General features: G+C 35.9%; 2 protein-coding genes across 2 annotated transcripts; one reads left to right on the forward strand and one right to left on the reverse strand.

Moving 5' to 3' along the window:
• Window positions 1–5,825: 5,825 nt before the first annotated feature.
• Window positions 5,826–10,279, forward strand: LOC145092539 (cellulose synthase-like protein G3). Its single transcript, XM_079030485.1, has 6 exons — window positions 5,826–6,426; window positions 7,609–7,758; window positions 8,128–8,253; window positions 8,385–8,798; window positions 9,153–9,500; window positions 9,594–10,279. The coding sequence occupies exons 1-6, from the start codon at window positions 5,869–5,871 to the stop codon at window positions 10,134–10,136; spliced, it is 2,139 nt and encodes a 712-aa protein (XP_078886611.1). The 5' UTR covers window positions 5,826–5,868; the 3' UTR covers window positions 10,137–10,279.
• A 6,125-nt stretch (window positions 10,280–16,404) lies between these two features.
• LOC145095352 (uncharacterized) lies at window positions 16,405–16,911 on the reverse strand. Its single transcript, XM_079033250.1, has one exon. The coding sequence runs from the start codon at window positions 16,909–16,911 to the stop codon at window positions 16,405–16,407; it is 507 nt and encodes a 168-aa protein (XP_078889376.1).
• Between the last annotated feature and the right edge of the window lie 3,428 nt (window positions 16,912–20,339).

Here is a 20,339-nt window from a genome sequence, read left to right on the forward strand (position 1 = left end):
ATATATCGTAACACATAATGGGTCGGCCTTGGTGCCTTAGACCCATTGGTATGGCGAGGAGACTCACCTCGCACTGTAGAAGCTTCCCCCATGAAATCATTAGCTGCTGCCTCGCCAGCTTCCCGAGCTACCACTACCAATCAATATACCCAATTAGCAATTGGGTCTATAGTATAATCCTTAATCCATGCATTGGGTGAAATGACCATTCTACCCCTGGCCCTATATGATTCAAACTAAGGCCCAAACCCAAACAAAAAGCCCAACACTATAATGTCCATAAAACCATCAATGGCCCAGTTTTCCAAATTGGGCCCAGACCTTTCTAATGGACCTTATACTAAAGCCTAATATTCTCCTTAGTCAATAATCCCGACCCAATTGGCCCACGAAGGCCCACAAAAACCCAGTCCAAGAATTGGCCCAACTCGAGGCCCATAATGCAAAGTTCATTTCTATATTAGGCCACAAGGCCCAATAGACCCAACTATTCCATTATTGGCCCAAAGATGCATTCAGGCCCAACTATCAGCAAATCCAAGCCCAAAACCATTAGGGCCTAAGGTCCAAAGTCCATAAAGGCCCAAGTCCTCCTGAGAGGGTACGCCTAGCGTACCTCTTCTGTACGCTTAGCGTATTGAGCAAATGGATTGTACGCACCGCGTACTACATAGTACGCCCAGCGTACAAACAGCTCATGTACAACATCCATTAAGTGCTTGAACTTAATCCAATAAGTCCGAATCACATATCTGAGCTATACTTAACGTCTAAACCCATAAAGTCACTGAATTTGTGACTTTGCATGCCCCAAACAAACCCAAACTCCAAAAATGGCATTCTACTTCCATAAAAGTGACCCTGACTCAAGCATGAACCCATTAAGACCATCAAAATGGCAACTTTCTGCCTTAGGGACTCAAATAGCATCAAGGGTGGCAACCCCAAGCCTAAAAACGGATTTGGAACCATAAAGCTTCAACCTTGGGACCAAAAGAAACCAAAACCCAAAAATGGTAGATGTAAGAGATGAATGATCAAGTTCAAAGCTTTATACCTTCATCAAGCTGAAAATGAGTCCTAAAAGCCAGATCCATAAGCTCCTCCTTGATTCCCTTCCTTGCAACAAGTTCCATCTTCTTGAAAATGGGCAAAATATCCCAAAAATGGACTCCATAAGCTCCAAAATGCCACCATGGTTGCTATATGACGATTTCTAGTGTTTATAGGGGTGGAGGCTGAAGAGATTAGGGTTTGGTTATGATATAAGGAGTTTAAATAGGGTCCAAGACCCTAAAATAGGGTTTTGATCTGACGAAATTACGCCCAGCGTAATTCTTGTATGCCCATCGTACTCCAGAGAGCGTTCGCGACAACTCCTGGTCATTACGCCCAGCGTAATCCTAGGTACGCCCAACGTAATCCCTTTTTCCCTAGTACGCCCCGCGTACTCGACTAAGCCTGAAAACCACAAAACTTCAAAGGCTATAACTTCTTTGTTACCAGTCCGATTCTGATGATCCTTATATCCACGGAAAGGTGATGAGAAGCTCTACACTTCTAACAAATCAAAACTTTCTTAAGACCTTCCGAACAAAAATCCATTTTCCACCAAAAGCCCGAACTGCCAATTTACCGAAATACCCCTTGGTTCCAAAACAAGAACTGAACACACAAATCACTTCTAATACATCACTTGCACCCAAATGGGCCTAGATCATGCCTTTTCAAAGGCCCTAATCCTTATGATAACCGATATTCTGCCCACACCCTCAGGTTAGGAATCAATGCAAAACAGGTTGTTACAGTTGACGTTGACTGTTGACTTTGACCTTGACCCAGTGTTGACCAATTGACCTCTAGGGATATTTTGGTAATTTGGAGATTTATGGAAAAAGGGTTTTATGATAACTATAGGTGGTGGAGTTTGCGTTGGTGATTCGAGACTTGAGCCTATCATTTTCAGTGCGACATTGTGAGGTGAGTTATCCTCACTATATCAACAAGGTATAAGGCACCAAGGTCGGCCCTTTATGGATTGTATCCGGATTAATACATGATATGTTTACTGTTTTGCATCCTGGTAGTTAGGATGATGTCATGCTTATGCTTAGTGGCCTGGTTGGTTGGTATCATGGTTATAGGATTATGCTTTGTTAGTTACCTAGATAGGTCGGTGTCCTGGTTATAGGATGTTGCTATGCTATTTGATCTGCTAGATCGGTTTGACTGTTATTATGATAGCATATGATATGTATGTGCACATGTTTGTTTGATTGGGAGTTGGGTTGAGACGGTCCTGCTTTGTGCTGAAGGCCAACATACCTAGGACGGTCCGGATATACTACAGACCCAGGAGGGTATGCTAGTCAGACCGAAGGCCCGGCGAGCGGTCCGGATAGGCTGTTGGCCCTGCGAGGCGGTCTAGACGTGTCGAAGGCTCGGAGAGCGGTCCATATAGACAGAAGGCCTGCGAGGCGGTCCAATCAGGCTGAAGGCTCATTATGCATGTTGTTTGCTTATATGATTATATGATATGGTTATGAGGTTGGTATTTTGGGGTAGCTCACTAAGCTTTCGGGCTTACAGTTTCAATTGTTGTTTCAGGTACCTCTGGTGATCGCGGGAAGGCGAAAACATGATCGTACCGCTCCTTCTGCTGTTATGATTTTTATGATTTGATATTGGGATACTCTGATAATTAGTAATTTGAAAACAAACTATGTAATATTAAATGGTTTAAGTGTTTTGGAAAAGTTTAAATTTGGCTTGAATTTTTGGGTGTTACAGTTTCACTTTAATTAACAAGAATTCATCACCTAAGTGGGTGATAATTAAAATACATTTATATTTTTTAAAACAATTGCTTTTGTTTATTTAACTTTTAACTTGTTTTTGTTGTGGATATGCCAGATGGAAATATAAATACAATGTAGAGAAATGTGGTTTATATTTTTGAGAAAATAGAGGCTATATGTGGAACAAGCATCTTTGGTCCCTAGGTAAGCTCTTTTTTTCGTCCTTACTGTTTTTTAACATATTTGCTCTTTTCGAGACTTTGTTAATACTTGTGTTCCCTAATTGTAGTAAAATGATTGTATTACCCTCTTCTCCCCAATGATCTTTTCTTTCACTTTACCATTAATTTATAAGAAAATAATAATATAAATTTAAAATGAGTAACAACTATTTATAAAATACTGCTTGCAAGTTTCCAATTATATAGATTCTTGACACTGGAATGGTTCTTGCTTGATCAGTAGAGGTGGAATTGATGTGGATCATAGAGAACAAGTTATTTAACAAATCTAGTCATACAAAATGAAGAAGGATTCTACTATGCCACTAAACTTTCATCATCTTAAGCAGAATAGTGTTCAGTAGGAAAAAAGTAATGAAACGGGATTCAAACCTATGCATGATGCAATTTTCTTGTATGTCGATTTTGCAAATCAATGACTTAAGCCCTAGTGCAATCCCCCGACCCCCTCCTCCACCCACAAAACACACACACACACATAGTCCATCATATGAATTACAATATTGTTGTTGTCCTAAATATGTGTCTTGGGACAGAGATAAAAGAATACCAAATTTTGAGGTTATGCTATTTTTCAGTAGTATTCTACTTATTTTGCTTTTTTATTTGTTATTGTGATGGTGAAATTAAGATTTTTATCCAAATACAACTACAGACGTGTTTTGTTGCTAGATTTCAATGGAACGTGACTATTTCCCATCCAATAATCAAGATGTTAGGTTTTAATCGATAAAATATATTTGAAATATTTACATAGTTTTTTTATTAATACATATTAAATTACTTACTTATTCATTATTTAGTTTGTATTTATTTTGAAATTTTAATTTAAAAAATGTTTAATGTATACACCTTGATATTTAGCTATTTTTTTTAATTCAACGCGTATAGTATACATGTCTCACATCTAGTAACCGATATAAATTTTAAATGGCTTGTGAATGGTAATCTTTTGATTCGAAATTGTAGCATGAGAAGTAATTTGAAATTTAAGTGTATATCACAAACGTAAATTGTATTGTAATTAAATGTATATCAGAAAATTAAATTGTAGTGTATTGTATTGTATACGTTTTGTATGAGATAATTATATCATTATGAGCAAGTGATGTCCAGCCTAACTGGGTTGATGCACCGGGTTTTATACCTATGTGGGGCATGATGTTGGGAGTACGATTCTCTTAAACTAACTCTTGTAGTGTCACATGTGGGAAATCTTTCCCTAGAAATCCCTATAGGGACTGAGTTTGCCCTGAAAAGAAGCTTGAACCCGGGGTGCTCGTTGAAATATTATGAGTAGGTTTCCATTTAATTCGTTTGTTGTTTCCAAAAAAAATTATATTATTATGAATTTTGTAGCTTATCAAAAGAAAAAGTATTTATTTATTTATTTATTTTGTAGGGATTCGAAGAGATTGATGCTAGCTAGAGATAAAATTCTTAGCCGAAATGTAAGCATGATCATAAGGGTTATTAAATGTGAACACGTTATGTATTGATAGTAGAATATAATATTAAATTAGTTTAAATGGGACACTTGTGCATCGTAAATTGTAAAATACTATAATATGTGTTTCTCGAAAAAAAAAATATTTGTTGTATTGATTGATAGTAAAGACGGGAGGGTAAAATAGGAATTTCAGTTTGAATGAGAATGGATCGTTGAATGGACACGCGGAATGAAGGACTATTTTACTACTATATGTTAAGAAACTAGTATTTGAGCCCGTGCTTTGTCGCGGGTTATTATGTTTTTCTTGTGTATATCACTGTTTCCAAAAAACAGTAAAAGTTTAAAAGAAACGAGCATTTGGTGATTTATCAAAAGTTCAGAAGAGTTTAGGGATTGTTTTTTGTAAGTTGGATGTTTCTGAATAATTCATAAGAATGTAGGGACCATAACTATATAAAGAAGTAGTACATTGTGCATTTTAAGTCAGTGATTTTGTGAGTAGTTTTTTGCCAATTGCATGTTGCGATTTTGTGAGTAGTTTTTTGCCAATTGCATGTTACGACAGGTCCAATCTATTTTTTAATTGAATATAAAAATTATATTGATAAAAGATAGATATCATTATAGTTGTTGGTAGAAAAATATATAAGGTCAGTAGCATTGTATATATTGATCTTGCAACGTGTATTTACAAAAACATAATTTTTAGGATAAAAATGAAAAGAAAAGGTTAAAAGGCTGCAAATGGCAAGTAAAAATAAAAAGATAATCTATTATAAAGACGGTGTATGAACATGCGGATTATACAGGTAAAAAGCAAAAAGAAAAAAAAAGGTTGCAAATAGTAACATTATAGTTGTCCGTAAAAAAATATATAAGGTCGGTAATATTGTATTATACCGATCTTGCAACGTGTATTTACTAAAACGTAGTTTTTTATGATAAAAAACGAAAAAAAAAGGTTAAATGACCGCAAATAACAAATAAAAATATAAAGAATATCTATTGTGAAGAAGGTGTAAGAACACTTGGATTATAAGGGTAAAAAGAAAAAATAAAAAAGAAATAGGTTGCAAATGACAGGTTAATTATATTGTAAGAGTAAAAAGTGAAACAAAAGAAAGAAAAAAAAGACTATAAGTTATTATGAGTAGAATATGTAAGGGTCATTTCTGTAATTTATAAGAAAACAAATAAAAAAATTGTGAGTAAAGAAATCACGTGTGTGATTTTTCCACGTTATTAAGTTGTAAACAATGCAATATCAGAAATACTTTTAGCTACAGTGTATTCACCTCACAAACTCAAGGTTGGTGTTTGTATATATTTATAATGGTGCGAGACAAGCTCGCTTATCAAAGCTCCTTATCCCAAAATGCTGAAAGCTCCACTTAACACAAAGAGAGCCTCACCCACAAGATGGTTGAATCGACTTTACACAGTGGTTTACGCAGTGGCCATTTTCGCACTCATTTATCGCCATTATTGTAACCTTATCAACTCTCCTTTCACCACCATTTTCCTGCTCGTAGCTGATCTTGTGCTTGCTTTCCTATGGGTGGCATGGCAACCTTTCTTCCTGAATCCGGTGCACCGCGAGGTTTTTCCAGAGAACCTGCCACAAGTGGCGAAGGAGAGCGATTACCCACGGCTGGATGTCTTTGTTTGCACGGCTGATCCGTTCAAGGAACCACCAGTCGGGGTTCTTAACACCGTGTTGTCTCTTTTGGCGTATGACTATCCGACAGAGAAGCTGTCTGTATATTTGTCGGACGACGGAGGATCGCAGCTGACGTTGTTTGCGTTCATGGAGACTGCTAAGTTCGCGAAACATTGGTTGCCATATTGCAAAAAGTATAATATAATGGATAGATCTCCTGAAGTTTACTTTGAAAACGATCTATCTCTGTTCCCTGAGAGAAATGACATCCAGGTAAAGGTTGCTTCTTCTGCATATCATAAGTTTTTTCTTCTATAATCATTATATTCGTAGTCGATTTATATAGTCGATTTTTGTAGATCCGTTCATTGCATATGGAACACTGTTTGACTATTACAGATCTTTTCTTCCTCCCTAGTAAAGTTTATACAGATTTGTGAAATATGGATTGACCATTGTGAATCCAACAGTTTTGTTATGAAAATTTGTAAGGAGTTTAACCAAAATATAATGACTACAAATTTTATTTTCTCTAGAAATCGCTTACGAAAAAAAGAAAAGATGGAAAGAAGTGGAGATGGTTAGTTAATTATTTAATTATATTTTTACTTAGAAGATGGCCACATTGTTTTTACTCCTTTCAGTAAAAACGTTATTTGTTAACTCAAATATATACCGACTGTCTTTTTCGAAGATCGGAAGTTCATTACCACGGAATCTTCAAAAACATTGTAATTGAACCCATATGTCAAATCACAAATCAGAAAACACGATTATTATTATTATTTTAACACTGACGATGCGTTATCAATTTTGGAACATAGCAATGATTAACTTTGAAGATTATATTTTTGTTAAATCAAGTTATATTTGAGTTTGGTCACATTAATTTAACAGAAATATTTTATTGCATACTCTTCGTAATAGGTTGCATTATTTTCAAAAGCATTTTTAAATACTTCATCATCATATATCTTAAAGTCCCATCATCTCATAAGTTGTTTTAAAGAGTATTTTGTATTCAACTTAACTAATTTATCATCATTCATGATCATATATTTTCTCTACATTATTTATCTTTTTAATAAGATAGAATTTGTACAAATATTAAGTAAATATATGATTTGAAATGGTATATATTAAATGTAAGCGATAATTATATAAAAATTAATAAATTGATAAGGTGGTTAGTGATTTATAAGTGTCTTTATATCAAGGATAAAAAAAAATTGTAATGAGTTGTAAAATATTAATTTCTTTTTGCTGGAATAATAATTTTGCAAAACCTGATTTATTAATCTAATTTATTATACGTCTGCGGCCTCCTTTTTTGACAACAAATATATCACACTCGCTAATCAAAATTTATTCAAAACAACCGACTATATTGACCCTATAATGATTGAAGGTTTATTAATTATCTAAAGACTAAGGTGTACTAAATACTATAAGCAGACAATGTACGAGAACATGAAAGCTACCATTAAAGATGTGATGGACCGAGGAACCGTTGATATCGATCAAATAAATGAGGAACGTGCAATCAAAGCTCTCCGCAAATGGACAAATGAATTTACACGTCACCAACATCCTACGGTGATTGAGGTTTACAATTCTTTCCCAAATCTAGTTAAATACTCTTTGACTCTCAAATTAATTGTCTACTTTTCATTTTTAATGTTTTTATTTTCAACTTTGATTTTAAATATTTTTATTTGAGTTACATATTACTTGATAAAACTTATAACAATGAAAAAACAGTTAAAATATAATTTATTAATATATTTTGCATCAACTATTATCTATAAGAAAAAATATTTATGATAAAAGTTGAAAAATAAAAACTTGAAAAGTCAAATATAGAGAATTAATTTGGAATGAAGATAGTATAATTACTTCGAATTGACATGCACTCTTTATAATTTATCAAAAATAAACTAAGATTTTATGATGATATTAATTACTTACATATAGGTTTTACTGAAAAATAACGAAGATAAAGATGTAACGGGTCATTACATGCCCAATCTCTTCTATGTAGCACGAGAGAAGAATAAAGCCACCCCACATCATTTTAAGGCTGGTGCCATTAATGCTTTGGTACGCTTAGCTTTCTTGATCAATGATCATCACATCAATTCTTGTAATTGTAATTGATCTTGATATTATATATGTAGCATTCTCATCAATAGTGATTAATTGATTATTGCAATCACCATATGCTTTTGTAGCTTCGAGTGTCAACTAAATTGACAAATGCGCCTATATTCCTCATCCTGGACTGTGACATGTACTCCAACGATCCTAAAACACCACTTCGCATGTTATGTCATTTCTTGGACCCTAACGTTGATCCAAAGCTTGCATTTGTTCAATTTCCTCAACGTTTCTACAACATCAACAACAACGATACTTATTGTACCGAACATGTGCTTGAGAACCAAATATGTAGTGTAGGAATGGATGGTTTAGATGGCATGTCATTCATGGGCACTAACGCCTTCTTCAAAAGAGATGCTCTACTTGGAAAACCTAATGAGCCACAAGGGATATGGAATGAACCGAATGATTCAGAAAATGGTTTAGCTTTAGCACGCCATGTTGCGGATTGTAGTTATGAGGACAACACTAAATGGGGTTCAGAGGTACATTTTTCCAACAATTAATGCTTAGCTATCCCCATATAATTGTATAAAATTTAAAGGATTTTCACATTAACATTTCACTTTTCATATAACTTTACCATATAGTTCTTATAATAAGTTGAACTAAAAAATAGTTCAATACAACACATTTAAAATAAAAAGTTTATTTTTCATTCAACAGTTCAATGGTACCCGAACTTTAAATTTATTGAATGTCAACCTGTCATCCCATTATAATTATGTTTAATATGTTAATTAAACATTTTCATTAAACCATTTTGTTAAACCATGCATTTTGGAAGATCTTACATATTAATGTTCCGTTATTGTTAATATGTTTTAAGTTAAATGCAGATTGGGTTTAGGTATGGTACGTTAGTTGAGGACGCCTACACGAGTTTCAGAATTCAATGCTTAGGATGGAAGTCTGTCGTATGTAAACCAACTAGGGCTGCATTTCTAGGAAATATGCCGGTAGCCCTCCATGACTTTCTAAGTCAAGCAAGAAGGTGGTACATGGGTTTGCTACAAATAGCTTTGTGCAAATTTAGTCCTCTCACATTCGGAATGAAGTATATGAACCCTCTCCAAGCCTTGTGCTGTGCATATATAGATTTTCGTGCTTTTTGGTCTATTCCTATTATTATCTATGCCTTTCTACCCCAACTAATGCTCTTAAACTCTTCCGCTATATTCCCAAAGGTGTGTAAACATAATGGCATCTTTGATAAACATATATACACAAACAATGTTGATTAACGGATGTAAAAAAAATCAACTTTGTCATGCATGCAGGTTTCAGACCCTTGGTTTTCTTTGTATGCATTTCTTTTCCTTGCAGCATATGGGAAAAGTCTTCTTGATTATGTAGTGGCGGGATCAACATTCAGAAAGTGGTGGAGTTACCAAAGAATGTGGTTGATATTTGGATGCTCGACTTACCTTTTTTCATTTTTCGATTGGTTGGTTACATCTCTTGGCATGTCAACATTTGAATTCAATGTTACGAGCAAAGTGTTGGACACTGAGTTAACCAAACGTTATCAGCAAGGGGTTTTCACCTTTGGGGTGGATTCACCATTGTTTGTATCGATAAACATTGTTGCCATTGTCAACTTATTTGCCTTTTTGGTTGGAATTAAGCAAGTTTTGATCAATGGGAGGTTTGAAGAACTTTTTGGACAATTATTTATAGCAGGGTTTGGTGTGATAAATGGGTGGCCAATATATGAAGGTATGGTGCTAAGGAGTGATAAAGGAAAGATGCCTGGAAAGACTACCTTCAAATCAGTTTGTGGTGCTTTGATTATTTACTGGGTGTTTTCTTCGACATGTTAGTAAACCACTTCCAAGCTTATGTCATGTACCATATTGAGGAGTGAAAAGCCTCCTCCAACATTCTATTTTAGGCTAAATTGGTTGCAAGTAACTACATTCAATACAAGAAATAAAGGCATCACTAGCGACATGTTTAATTTTTACAGGGACTTTTATCGTCGCTAATTCCTTTTTCTTGTAGTGATTCTATTTTAGGTTAGACGGTTGCAAATTAAGTTACTTTTGTTTGTGCTTCTATATACGAATAATGTTTAAGAAGTACTTAAAAAAATAAATATATATTCCAAAAAATAGAAGATTGAAATAAATGTGGCAAATATCTGAAAGTTAAGACTTATTAAAGAAAGTATACTTCAATAAAAATTCTCTAATAAGTTGTTATTTTGAATAAATCAAAATTTAAATAAATAAGTAAACTTTCTTATATAATCACCGAATTTAAATTTACACAAAATAATTTATTTATGAGACGTAGAAAGTAGTATCTAAGAATCTTTTTACTACACAATTAATAGTATCTAGAATCTTTCTAATATATAGCTAACATAAAAACTATACAAATTCTACTTTATGGTCATGATGATGGTTTGGGGTCGAATGATTACAGGTAACAATTCTAGATATCATCTGCGACCCAACATGAAAATAAACAGGTTTGGCCTGAGATTTCTTACTCGGTTGATGGGTCTGAAACGATGTTTGAATTAAGATCCAATCAATCGTAATGTAAATCAAAGTAAATATGAACACTGAGATCTAACTATGATCTTGATTTAGCTCTATTATCTAGAATTAGTACAAGTGAAGCTATAATGAGAGAGAAAATTCATTGCATAAGTGTACCAAAAGTTACAACTCATTTATGTACCTACCATATTTATATGATACTCACAGATACAAAAAATACTAGGAATTCGACACTGAATAGCGAACCTCTAACTATGCCAAGTAAATACATACATAACGATGTCTTGTGGACATTCATAATCAAGACAACTACCTAAGGTTTGACATATCACAAAATAGATAGACTTTACATTCTCCCCCTTTGTGATTTATGCCGAATCTTACAAACTGAGGGTAGTATCTTTATCGTCTGCAACAAAACTTTTCGAATCTCTATGTACCACAAGATGATCTTCCTAATCTCCGACCTGGCTTCCTTCAAATTCTTCTGGCAGTTGTTGATGTGAAACATGATACTAGAAATGAGAGAACCCCTTCTCTAAACTTTACCATATTACTCCAAACATGCTACATGCATATTTATAAATATAATTTACATTGATAGTCTAAATATTAAGAAGCATGGATACAAACCAACTATTAAGATTTTTACAAAGTTTTATATATTACATAACTACCCATGAATTTATAATTCATATACATATTTGAACACCAAGTACAAAAGTAATAGTATTAACTATTCTAAATCTTCCAAGAGTACATGACTATATTGGATGCTTATCACCTGCAATAGTTAAACACTGAGAGGGATAAGCGGGTGACGCTTAGTGAGTTTAAAAATAGTTACAATGTAACGCTATGCCATATATATAACAATATGACAGAAGCAAATAGGGATAAAGAACAACAAAGGCATATGTGTATCATATGACATGCTTTCCATATCAACCAATGATTAGATTCAAAGATTTACAATCAATGAGACACAATAATTTCAACATTATATACATCATAAGACTTCAGCCTAAGTGGAACAGAAAATAAACAATTTCTTATTATAATTTTGCTAGAATATACAGGCTTTCAGCCCTACCTATCCATATGCTAATACCAAAAGTGATACGAGTCATGCTCTACATGGCGAAAGGCACAAAGCCAATACCAGAAGTGATACGAGACATGCTCTACATGGCCAAAGGCATAAATCTCAACCAAGAATAATACGAGACATGCTCCACATGGCCAAAGGCTCAATGCTAATACTAGAAGTGATACGAGACATGCTCTACATGATCAATGGTATAAAACCAATACCAGAATAACACAGGAAAGCACATTGCACATATAACACATAACATACAATTGTCCCTATATTCAACTCACCGTTAAATAACCGAATGTTGCGATGAAATTACCCCTTAAATGCGTTTTGCCGGTAGAATCCGACTAGACACTGTCAGCAGTTAACGATCGTCAAATAGGGAAAATGGATCAAAATCGTCAATACGGAAGAGAGGGTTGCGTTTTTGTGTAAACGGAAGCAAGAGGGTTGGTCCTTTAGTTATAGGTCGAAAATTAGACTCTCACGTCGTGAGCCATATAAGCTCACGTCGTGAGTTTATCCTGATCAGCTCGTAGGCTTTCCGCGTGTGTTCTAGGCTTGAAAGGCGTCGATGGACTACCTCACGTCGTGAGTTATAATTGCTCACGTCGTGAGCTTTGCTAAATCTCGAACTTTGTGCTCCGAACTTCAAAAATTCATATCTTTCGCATACATGCCCTATTTTTGACGTTCTTTATATCTACATGTAGGTGAAATTATACTCTACAACTTTCATTTAGACTCTGTCGGCTGATTTTGACTTCATTTTTAATAATATATTTTTAACAGGCCGGGACATGAAAAGTCCATTAAAAATTCATAACTTTTTTATCTGACGTCTATTTTCTTCTGTCTTTTTATCGTTGAACTACTATTGACGAGACCTTTGATTCTCGTTTAGGTTGTGTCAGCTAAAAATTGCTTGATCTATAATTCGAATTTCGAGGTGTACACTACTATGCCAAATTTTAGAAAAATCATAACTTCCTCATACGAAGTCAGATTTGGACGTTCTTTTTATGAAAGTTCTCGGTTTGATGAATACTACGCCTTTCATATAGATCCCTAAAGCTAAAAAAGTAGTTTATCATAAACTCACTTTTTACGTCATATGGCGTCGTGTCGGTTCTGTCATGAAACTTTGATAAGCCATGACCTCTTCGTTATAACTCGGATTTCGATGAGGTTTTTGCCTAAATGTTCCTAACGAGATAATTTTCAATAACATTTGTTTTACTTATTTCCAACTTAAATGTTATATTTTCGTTAATTTCGATAGTTGACTTTTTGATCGGAATCTCATAAGGCTCCCCATCACTTCCTGTAATATCCTGAATTTCAGAAGTAGGATTTAAGGGTTTAAAGTGTAATTTCGAAGAAGAGACTCGACGAGTAGGTATGCTTACTCGCCGAGTCGGAGTGGGTTTTGGGTCACGAATTAAATGACCAACTCGCCGAGTCGGAAGCTGGACTCGACGAGTTGGTGCTTGAATGAGAAAAACCCTAATCTCGAGGGTTGTACCCTATTTAAACGACTTTATGTCCTCTCAGCCTCCTTATTGCCATTGAGAACCAGAAAACCCTAAGCTTGTGTGTGTGAGGCCTTTGGAGAGAGATTGAAGCTTTGAAAGTTGTTTCTAGTGGAAGAAACTTGAAGATCAAAAGGGATTGCATCAAGAGAGTGGTGTAGATCCCGAATCTATTTCAGTTTGAGCACACCTTGGAGGTAATAAGTTGTTACCTTCACTCTTTTGCATCTAGATCTATTCATGGATGAGATTTGGGGCCATTTTGGTATGTTTGGGATCTATTTCAGGTTTGGAGTTCAGATCTGAAGTTGCTACTCTAGATCTAGACCTGTGTTGGTCTAGAATGTCATAAAGCATCAGTCAATGAGTTGTTGGTGAAGCCCCTTTGTCTTAAATCCTAGCCCTAGAGTGACTTAGACCTTTAAATCCTTGGTTTCACGTAAAGTTTGCAACTTTACGTGAGAATCATGCCCTAGAAGAGTAGATCTACAGTTTGGAGCCTTTGCATGGCTCAAAAAGCCTATGTATGAATGAACGACTAAAGAGACTCGACGAGTTCCTTAGGTGGACTCGGCGTGTCATATGAAGATAGGCATGAACTCGACGAGTTAGAAGAACAACTCGGCGAGTCTGTTGAAGATTGCCATGGACTTGACGAGTCTGTTCTTGGACTCGGCAAGTTAGGTCGCAGAACCCCAATCTCTTTTGGTTAAAGCTTCTGATCAGTGAGTCGGTTGGCGACTCAGCGAGTTAGACATGATGGCATTCAAAGATCGTTGGACTCGACGAGTCTTGGGGGTGACTCGACGAGTTGAGTCGTGCTATGAGAGTTTTTTGAGTTTGAGAACTCAACGAGTCGACGGGTTGACTCGGCGAGTAGAGTCAATCAGGAAGGTTGACTTTGGCCAAGATTTTGACTTTGACCTGTTTGACCTTCAGGGGTGTTATGGTAATTTTGGATATTTATGTCAATGGATCATTGATGGCTATATGTGTTGGAGTTTGGGGCAGTGCTTCAGGATTGTGCTTTTGTGGTTTGGTTCGGCAGTTGCAAGGTGAGTTATCCTCACTATACTAAGGGGTCTAAGGCACCAAGGCCGGCCCATTGGATTCGATATCTTAGTAGTTACTGATATGTTGAGTTGAGTTAGTAATGTATGCCAGTTGTTATGCTAGTTTGGTAGGTCGGTGGGGCTACCTATGATACTGATTGATTACCTGTATGTGCATTTAACTGTTACATGTCAACATGTGAAGTGGGATGGTTTGAGGTGGTACTGCTCTGTGCGGTAGCCAACATACCCTAGAGTATTCCAGATATGAGGTGAGGGCCCGATAGGCATTCTAGACTCATACTGAGGACTCGGGAGCATTCTAGATACGAGCCGAGGGCCCGGTAGGCATTCCAGACTCGTGCTGAGGGCTCGATGGCATTCCAGATACGAGCTGAGGGCCCGGTAGGCATTCCAGACTCGTACTGAGGGCCCAGGGGTAGTCCAGCTTGTAAATTTGTCGACCATTACAAGCTGTTTCAGTTGTTATGATATGTTTATTGGGACTGTATTTGTATCAGTATTTTGGGGGTAACTCACTAAGCTTTCGGGCTTACAGTTTCAGTTAATTCTTTCAGGTACTTTAGGGGATCGAGGCAAGGCAAAGGCGTGATCGTACAACTCCTCACCTTTTATGACTTTGTTTCTGGGATACTCTGATATGATACATTTTGAAAACAAGTTTGTAATAGTAATGGATTTGAAATGTTTTTAAAAGTTTAAATTGGCTTGAATTTTTAGGGTGTTACACTTCCAATATTTTTTCGAATGATTCTAAACATGGTTTTACTTCAAATCTCATAAAACTATCTTGTTAGAACTTAACGCGCAAAATCATATAATATTTAATAATATTCTCTTTTAAGCTATCAAGCTTACAGAACACGATAATTATACAAGATTATTAACGTGTATGTTACAAATACTTCCTCATTTTGAGGAATTCGTCCCTGAAATTACAACGATTTAAGCAAATCGGGATATTTCGCTCTTATCTCATTCTTATTTTCACAATTATAATTTGGGCCTCGATGGTGTTTCCACTTGATAAGCACCAACTCCACTTTATTATGCAATTCAATTGTTTTCTCGTTTATAATCTCTTCGGGCTCTTCTACGTATCTTAATTTATCATCCAGTTTCATCATACATGCTCACATGAAATATATCATGAATATCTGCCAGAATTCCAGGCAATTCCAAGCGGTATGCTTGCTTACCAATTCTCTGGACGACTTTGAAAGGACCAACAAATCTAGGACTCAATTTTCCTTTCTTCCCAAATCGAATAATTCCTTTCCATGGGGATACTTTCAGCATTAGAAAATCACCCACCTAGAATTCTATGGCTCATCTCTTCTTTTCTGCGTAGGAATTTTGTCGATCCTGGGACGCTTTCATTCTTTCTCGTATAATTTGAATCTTGTCAGTGGTGTCTTGAATCATTTTAGGGCCTTCAAATATTTTTTGTCCTACATTACACCAACATAATGGAGTACGACATTTACGGCCATATAATGCTTCATATGGTGCCATTTTGATTGAAGTGTGGTAACTGTTATTATATGAAAATTTGACAAGAGGTAAGTACTTGTCCCAGTTACCTCCAAATTACAAGACACATGCACGAAGCATATCTTCCCCTGTTTGGATTGTTCTCTCCGTCTGACTATGTTTCTGGGGATGATAAGCTGTGCTGAGAGCAACCCGAGATCCCAATTCACATTGCACAGTCACCCAAAAATGAGAAGTGAAGCGAGTATCACGATCGGAAATAATGTTTAGTGGCACACCATGTCTTGCAACAATATCATCCAAGTATACTTATGCGTATTTCTCCATTGGAGTTGTTTTAAGCATGGCAATAAAATGTGCACTCTTAGTCTGTCGGTCGACAATTACCCAAATGTTATCATTCTGTCTCGCGGTCTTTGGCAATTTGGTAATAAAATCCATGGATGGTGTTCCGCTTTGACTTGTAAGCATACTAAATATTCCTGCACGTATCTTCCAATGTCTCTCTTTAATCCAGGCCACCAATAACCAGCCCATACATCATAGTACATTTTACTTGTACTAGGATGTATTAACAGTTTAGACTTATGAGTTTCATCTAAAATCTTCTGTCTTGATCCACCAATCTCTGGAATCCATATCCATTTCTTAAATACTTTCAATCTACGTGGATCATCAATTAATATATGAGCATAATGTACAATCCCTTCCTTCTTCACATTTTCTAGCTTTAAGGCCTCTACTTGCCATTTTTCTAGTTCATCAAGAATACTGGACTTTACTGTAGTGTGACTAATAACATAACACACGCTATTATGATAAACCTTTATGCTAAGTGCATCGGCAACTACATTGGCCTTTCCAGGATGATACAGGGATTTCACAGTCATAGTTTATGATAAGCTCCATGGCTCGCTGTTGTCTCATATTCAAAGTTTGCTGACTGGATATATACTTGAGGCTTTTGTGGTCGGCAAACAATTCGCATTTTGTACCAAAAAATATAATGCCTACAAAGTTTTAAGGCAAATACTACTGCAGCGAGTTCGAGGTCATGGGTGGGATAATTATTTTCATAATCTTTCAGTTGTCTTGAGGCATAGGCTATTACTCTACCACGTTGCATCAACACACAATCGAGTCCCAACATTGAAGCATTGCTATACATGGAAAAATCATTATCACCTTCTGGGAGTGATAAGATTGGAGCATGAGTCAAAAGATCTTTTAAAGTTGAGAAAGCTTTTTCTTGGGTTTCACCCCATTCGAACTTTTCTTCCTTTCGTGTAAGACTTGTGAGAGGTACAACTATACATGAAAAATATTTAATGAATCTCCGGTAATACCCTGCGAGACCCAAGAAACTATGAATTTCAGAAGCATTACGGGGCGCTTCCTAATTCTAAATGGCTTCAATTTTGGTAGGATCTACTGATATACCATCACCAGAAATCACATGGCCGAGAAATTGAATTTGGCGAAGCCAAAATTCACATTTTGAGAATTTAGCATATAATTTCTCCTTTCAAAGAAGTTCTAATATTTCACGAATATGAATGGCATGATCAGCTTCAGACTTGGAATAGATTAGAATATCATCAATGAATACGATGATAGATTTATTGATCATTGGAAGACATACCCGATTCATCATATCCATGAATAAAACAAGAGCATTTTTCAAACCGAATGGCATGGCAAGGAATTCGAAATGCCCATAACGAGTACGTAAAGTAGTCTTCGGTACATCCTACTTGTGAACTTTCAACTGATGATAGCCAGATCTCAAATCAATCTTCGAGAAATAGCTAACATCCTGAAGTTCAAGTAGGTCGTCTATGTGAGGTAGTGGATACTTGTTCTTGATAGTTACCTTATTTAGCTCACGATAATCAATACACATTCGATTCGATCCGTCCTTCTTCTTAACAAGTTATTCCTGCATTTGAATTATCATTTCTTTCATCTCAACGGGTGCAAGACGATAATGTGTCTTTGCAATCGGGGTAGCACTAGGCATAAGGTCAATTCGGAATTCTACTTGTCTATACGAAGGAAGTCCAGGAAAATCATCGGGGAAAACATCAGGATATTCATTAACAATGGGAACATCATTTATAGTTTTCTTCCCCTCTTTTGAGATATCAACTGTATAGGCTAGATAAATAGAACACCCCTTCGATATAAATTTACGAGCTTTTAGGAAAGATATTATTTTAAAGATCAATTCTTTGTTCATCGTAGACAGAAATAGGATTCTCCCCTTCAATAGGAATTTGTACTATCTTTTCATAGCACGAGAGTTCTGTGCGGATCCTTGACAACCAATCCATGCCGAGAATGATATCAAAGTTGGGCAAGGAGATAGGAATCAGGTTAGCAAGAAAATTATAACTTTCAATTTCTATTACACAATCTCTATAGACTTTATCAGCAAGTAATGATACACTTCCCACTGTATCTACATGAAACGGTTGAGTGCATAGCAAGCAATTTGAAAAGAACGCACAAATTTATCAGACACAATAGAATCTGAGGCATCAAATAAGATGTGAGCATGTCTAGAATTGACGAAAAATGTATCGGTCAAAACATTCGGGTCTTCGCGTGCCTCCTCTGTGGTAATCTGAAATGCACGGACTTTAGCTTTTGGCACCTCCTCCTTTTTATTTAAGGTATTTACCGGTTGTTGAATAGAAGCTTGACTTCCCGCCATTTGACTAGTAAGAGTAGGGCAGAAACACTTCCTGTGGCCAGTAACACCACAAGCAAATCATGTAACATTATTCATTGGGCAAATAGGCTTCATGTGACCCATTTCTCCACATCCATAACAGATCACCGATTATTTTTCTGTTCTGCGTTGGCCTTGGTGATTCTTTCCAAATTTTTGACACGATGGTGACTAAAGAGAAAAAGATTAAGACCTACCACGAACACGAGAAGTATTATGAGATTGTACTTGTTTGCCAGGATCAGATCGAGTAGATTAAGCTGATGAAATAGAGGAAACAGAAACCGTTTGATCGACATGTGGATGCTTCGGAACAGAAAGAGTGGCACCACGTATCTCTAAGTCGTGCCTGCGATTTCGTGCATACTTAACAGCTTTATCAAATGACAGAACATCCCGATTGACCATGAAATCATGGATTTCATACCGAAGTCCTTCCATGAATAACTGAATTTTATCATCTTCAGTTGGAATATACTTTGCAGCAAACCGTGTTTTTTGATTGAATTGAGTTTCATAATCATTCACAGTCATTCCTCCATGTTTAAGCTCGAGGAATTATTTCTCTAATCTTATCCTCATGTCTAGAGGACAATACTTTCCTAAGAAGAGAGTTTTAAACATTTCCCAATATAAATTATCTTGGTCATACTCGTTGAGAGCTTCAAATGTTGCTTCCCACCAGACTAAGGCTTCTCTGATGAGCATTGCAGAAGCATAATTATCCTTGTCTTCATTAACCACATGAGAAATACAGAATACTTTTTATGTGTTCTGGATCCAGTTAAGAACAACAATGAGATTAAGAACACCTGAAAACTTTGTAGCACCATTACTCTTGAAAGTTTTGAATGAGGGATGTTTCGCCTCCCCTTTTGAAGATTCTTCGGTGGCTTTCTCTTTACCTTTATCACTATCCTTTTTGTGTTCTTCGAGAGTTTGCCAAATAACACCAGTAAGTTTATCCATAAGTCGCTCCTCACGAGGAGATATTGGAGTATCTCCTTCATCAGGATGAGGATCCCCACCCACATCTGGTGTATGACTACTCACTTGTTCAAGCATTGCTCTGAAAATTTGGAGTAACATAGTATTTTAGAATATTAGGATTTACCATTACCTAGTACTCCACTTAAGTGTTTCTATGGTTTGTATCCATATACTTACAAGGAATCTGTTCATATATTGAGCTTCCAATAGCTTAAGTCTAAATACCAATTCGTGGGATTTAGTTCGCTTAAACTACTGCTCTGATACCATGATTGAGAGAACCCCTTCTCTAAACTTTACCATATTACTCCAAACATGCTACATGCATATTCATAAATATAATTTACATTGATAGTCTAAATATTAAGAAGCATGGATAAAAACCAACTATTAAGATTTTTACAAAGTTTTTTTTTGAAAGAGGGATTTTTACAAAGTTTTATGTATTACATAACTACCCAAGAATTTATAATTCATATACATATATGAACACTAAGTACAAAAGTAATAGTATTAAATATTCTAAATCTTCCAACAATACATAACTATACTGGATGCTTATCACCTACAATAGTTAAACACTGAGAGGGATAA

This window comes from Lactuca serriola, chromosome 3 (genome assembly GCF_051521515.1).
Source record: "Lactuca serriola cultivar US96UC23 chromosome 3, Lser_US96UC23_V15, whole genome shotgun sequence".
NCBI lineage: Eukaryota > Viridiplantae > Streptophyta > Magnoliopsida > Asterales > Asteraceae > Lactuca > Lactuca serriola.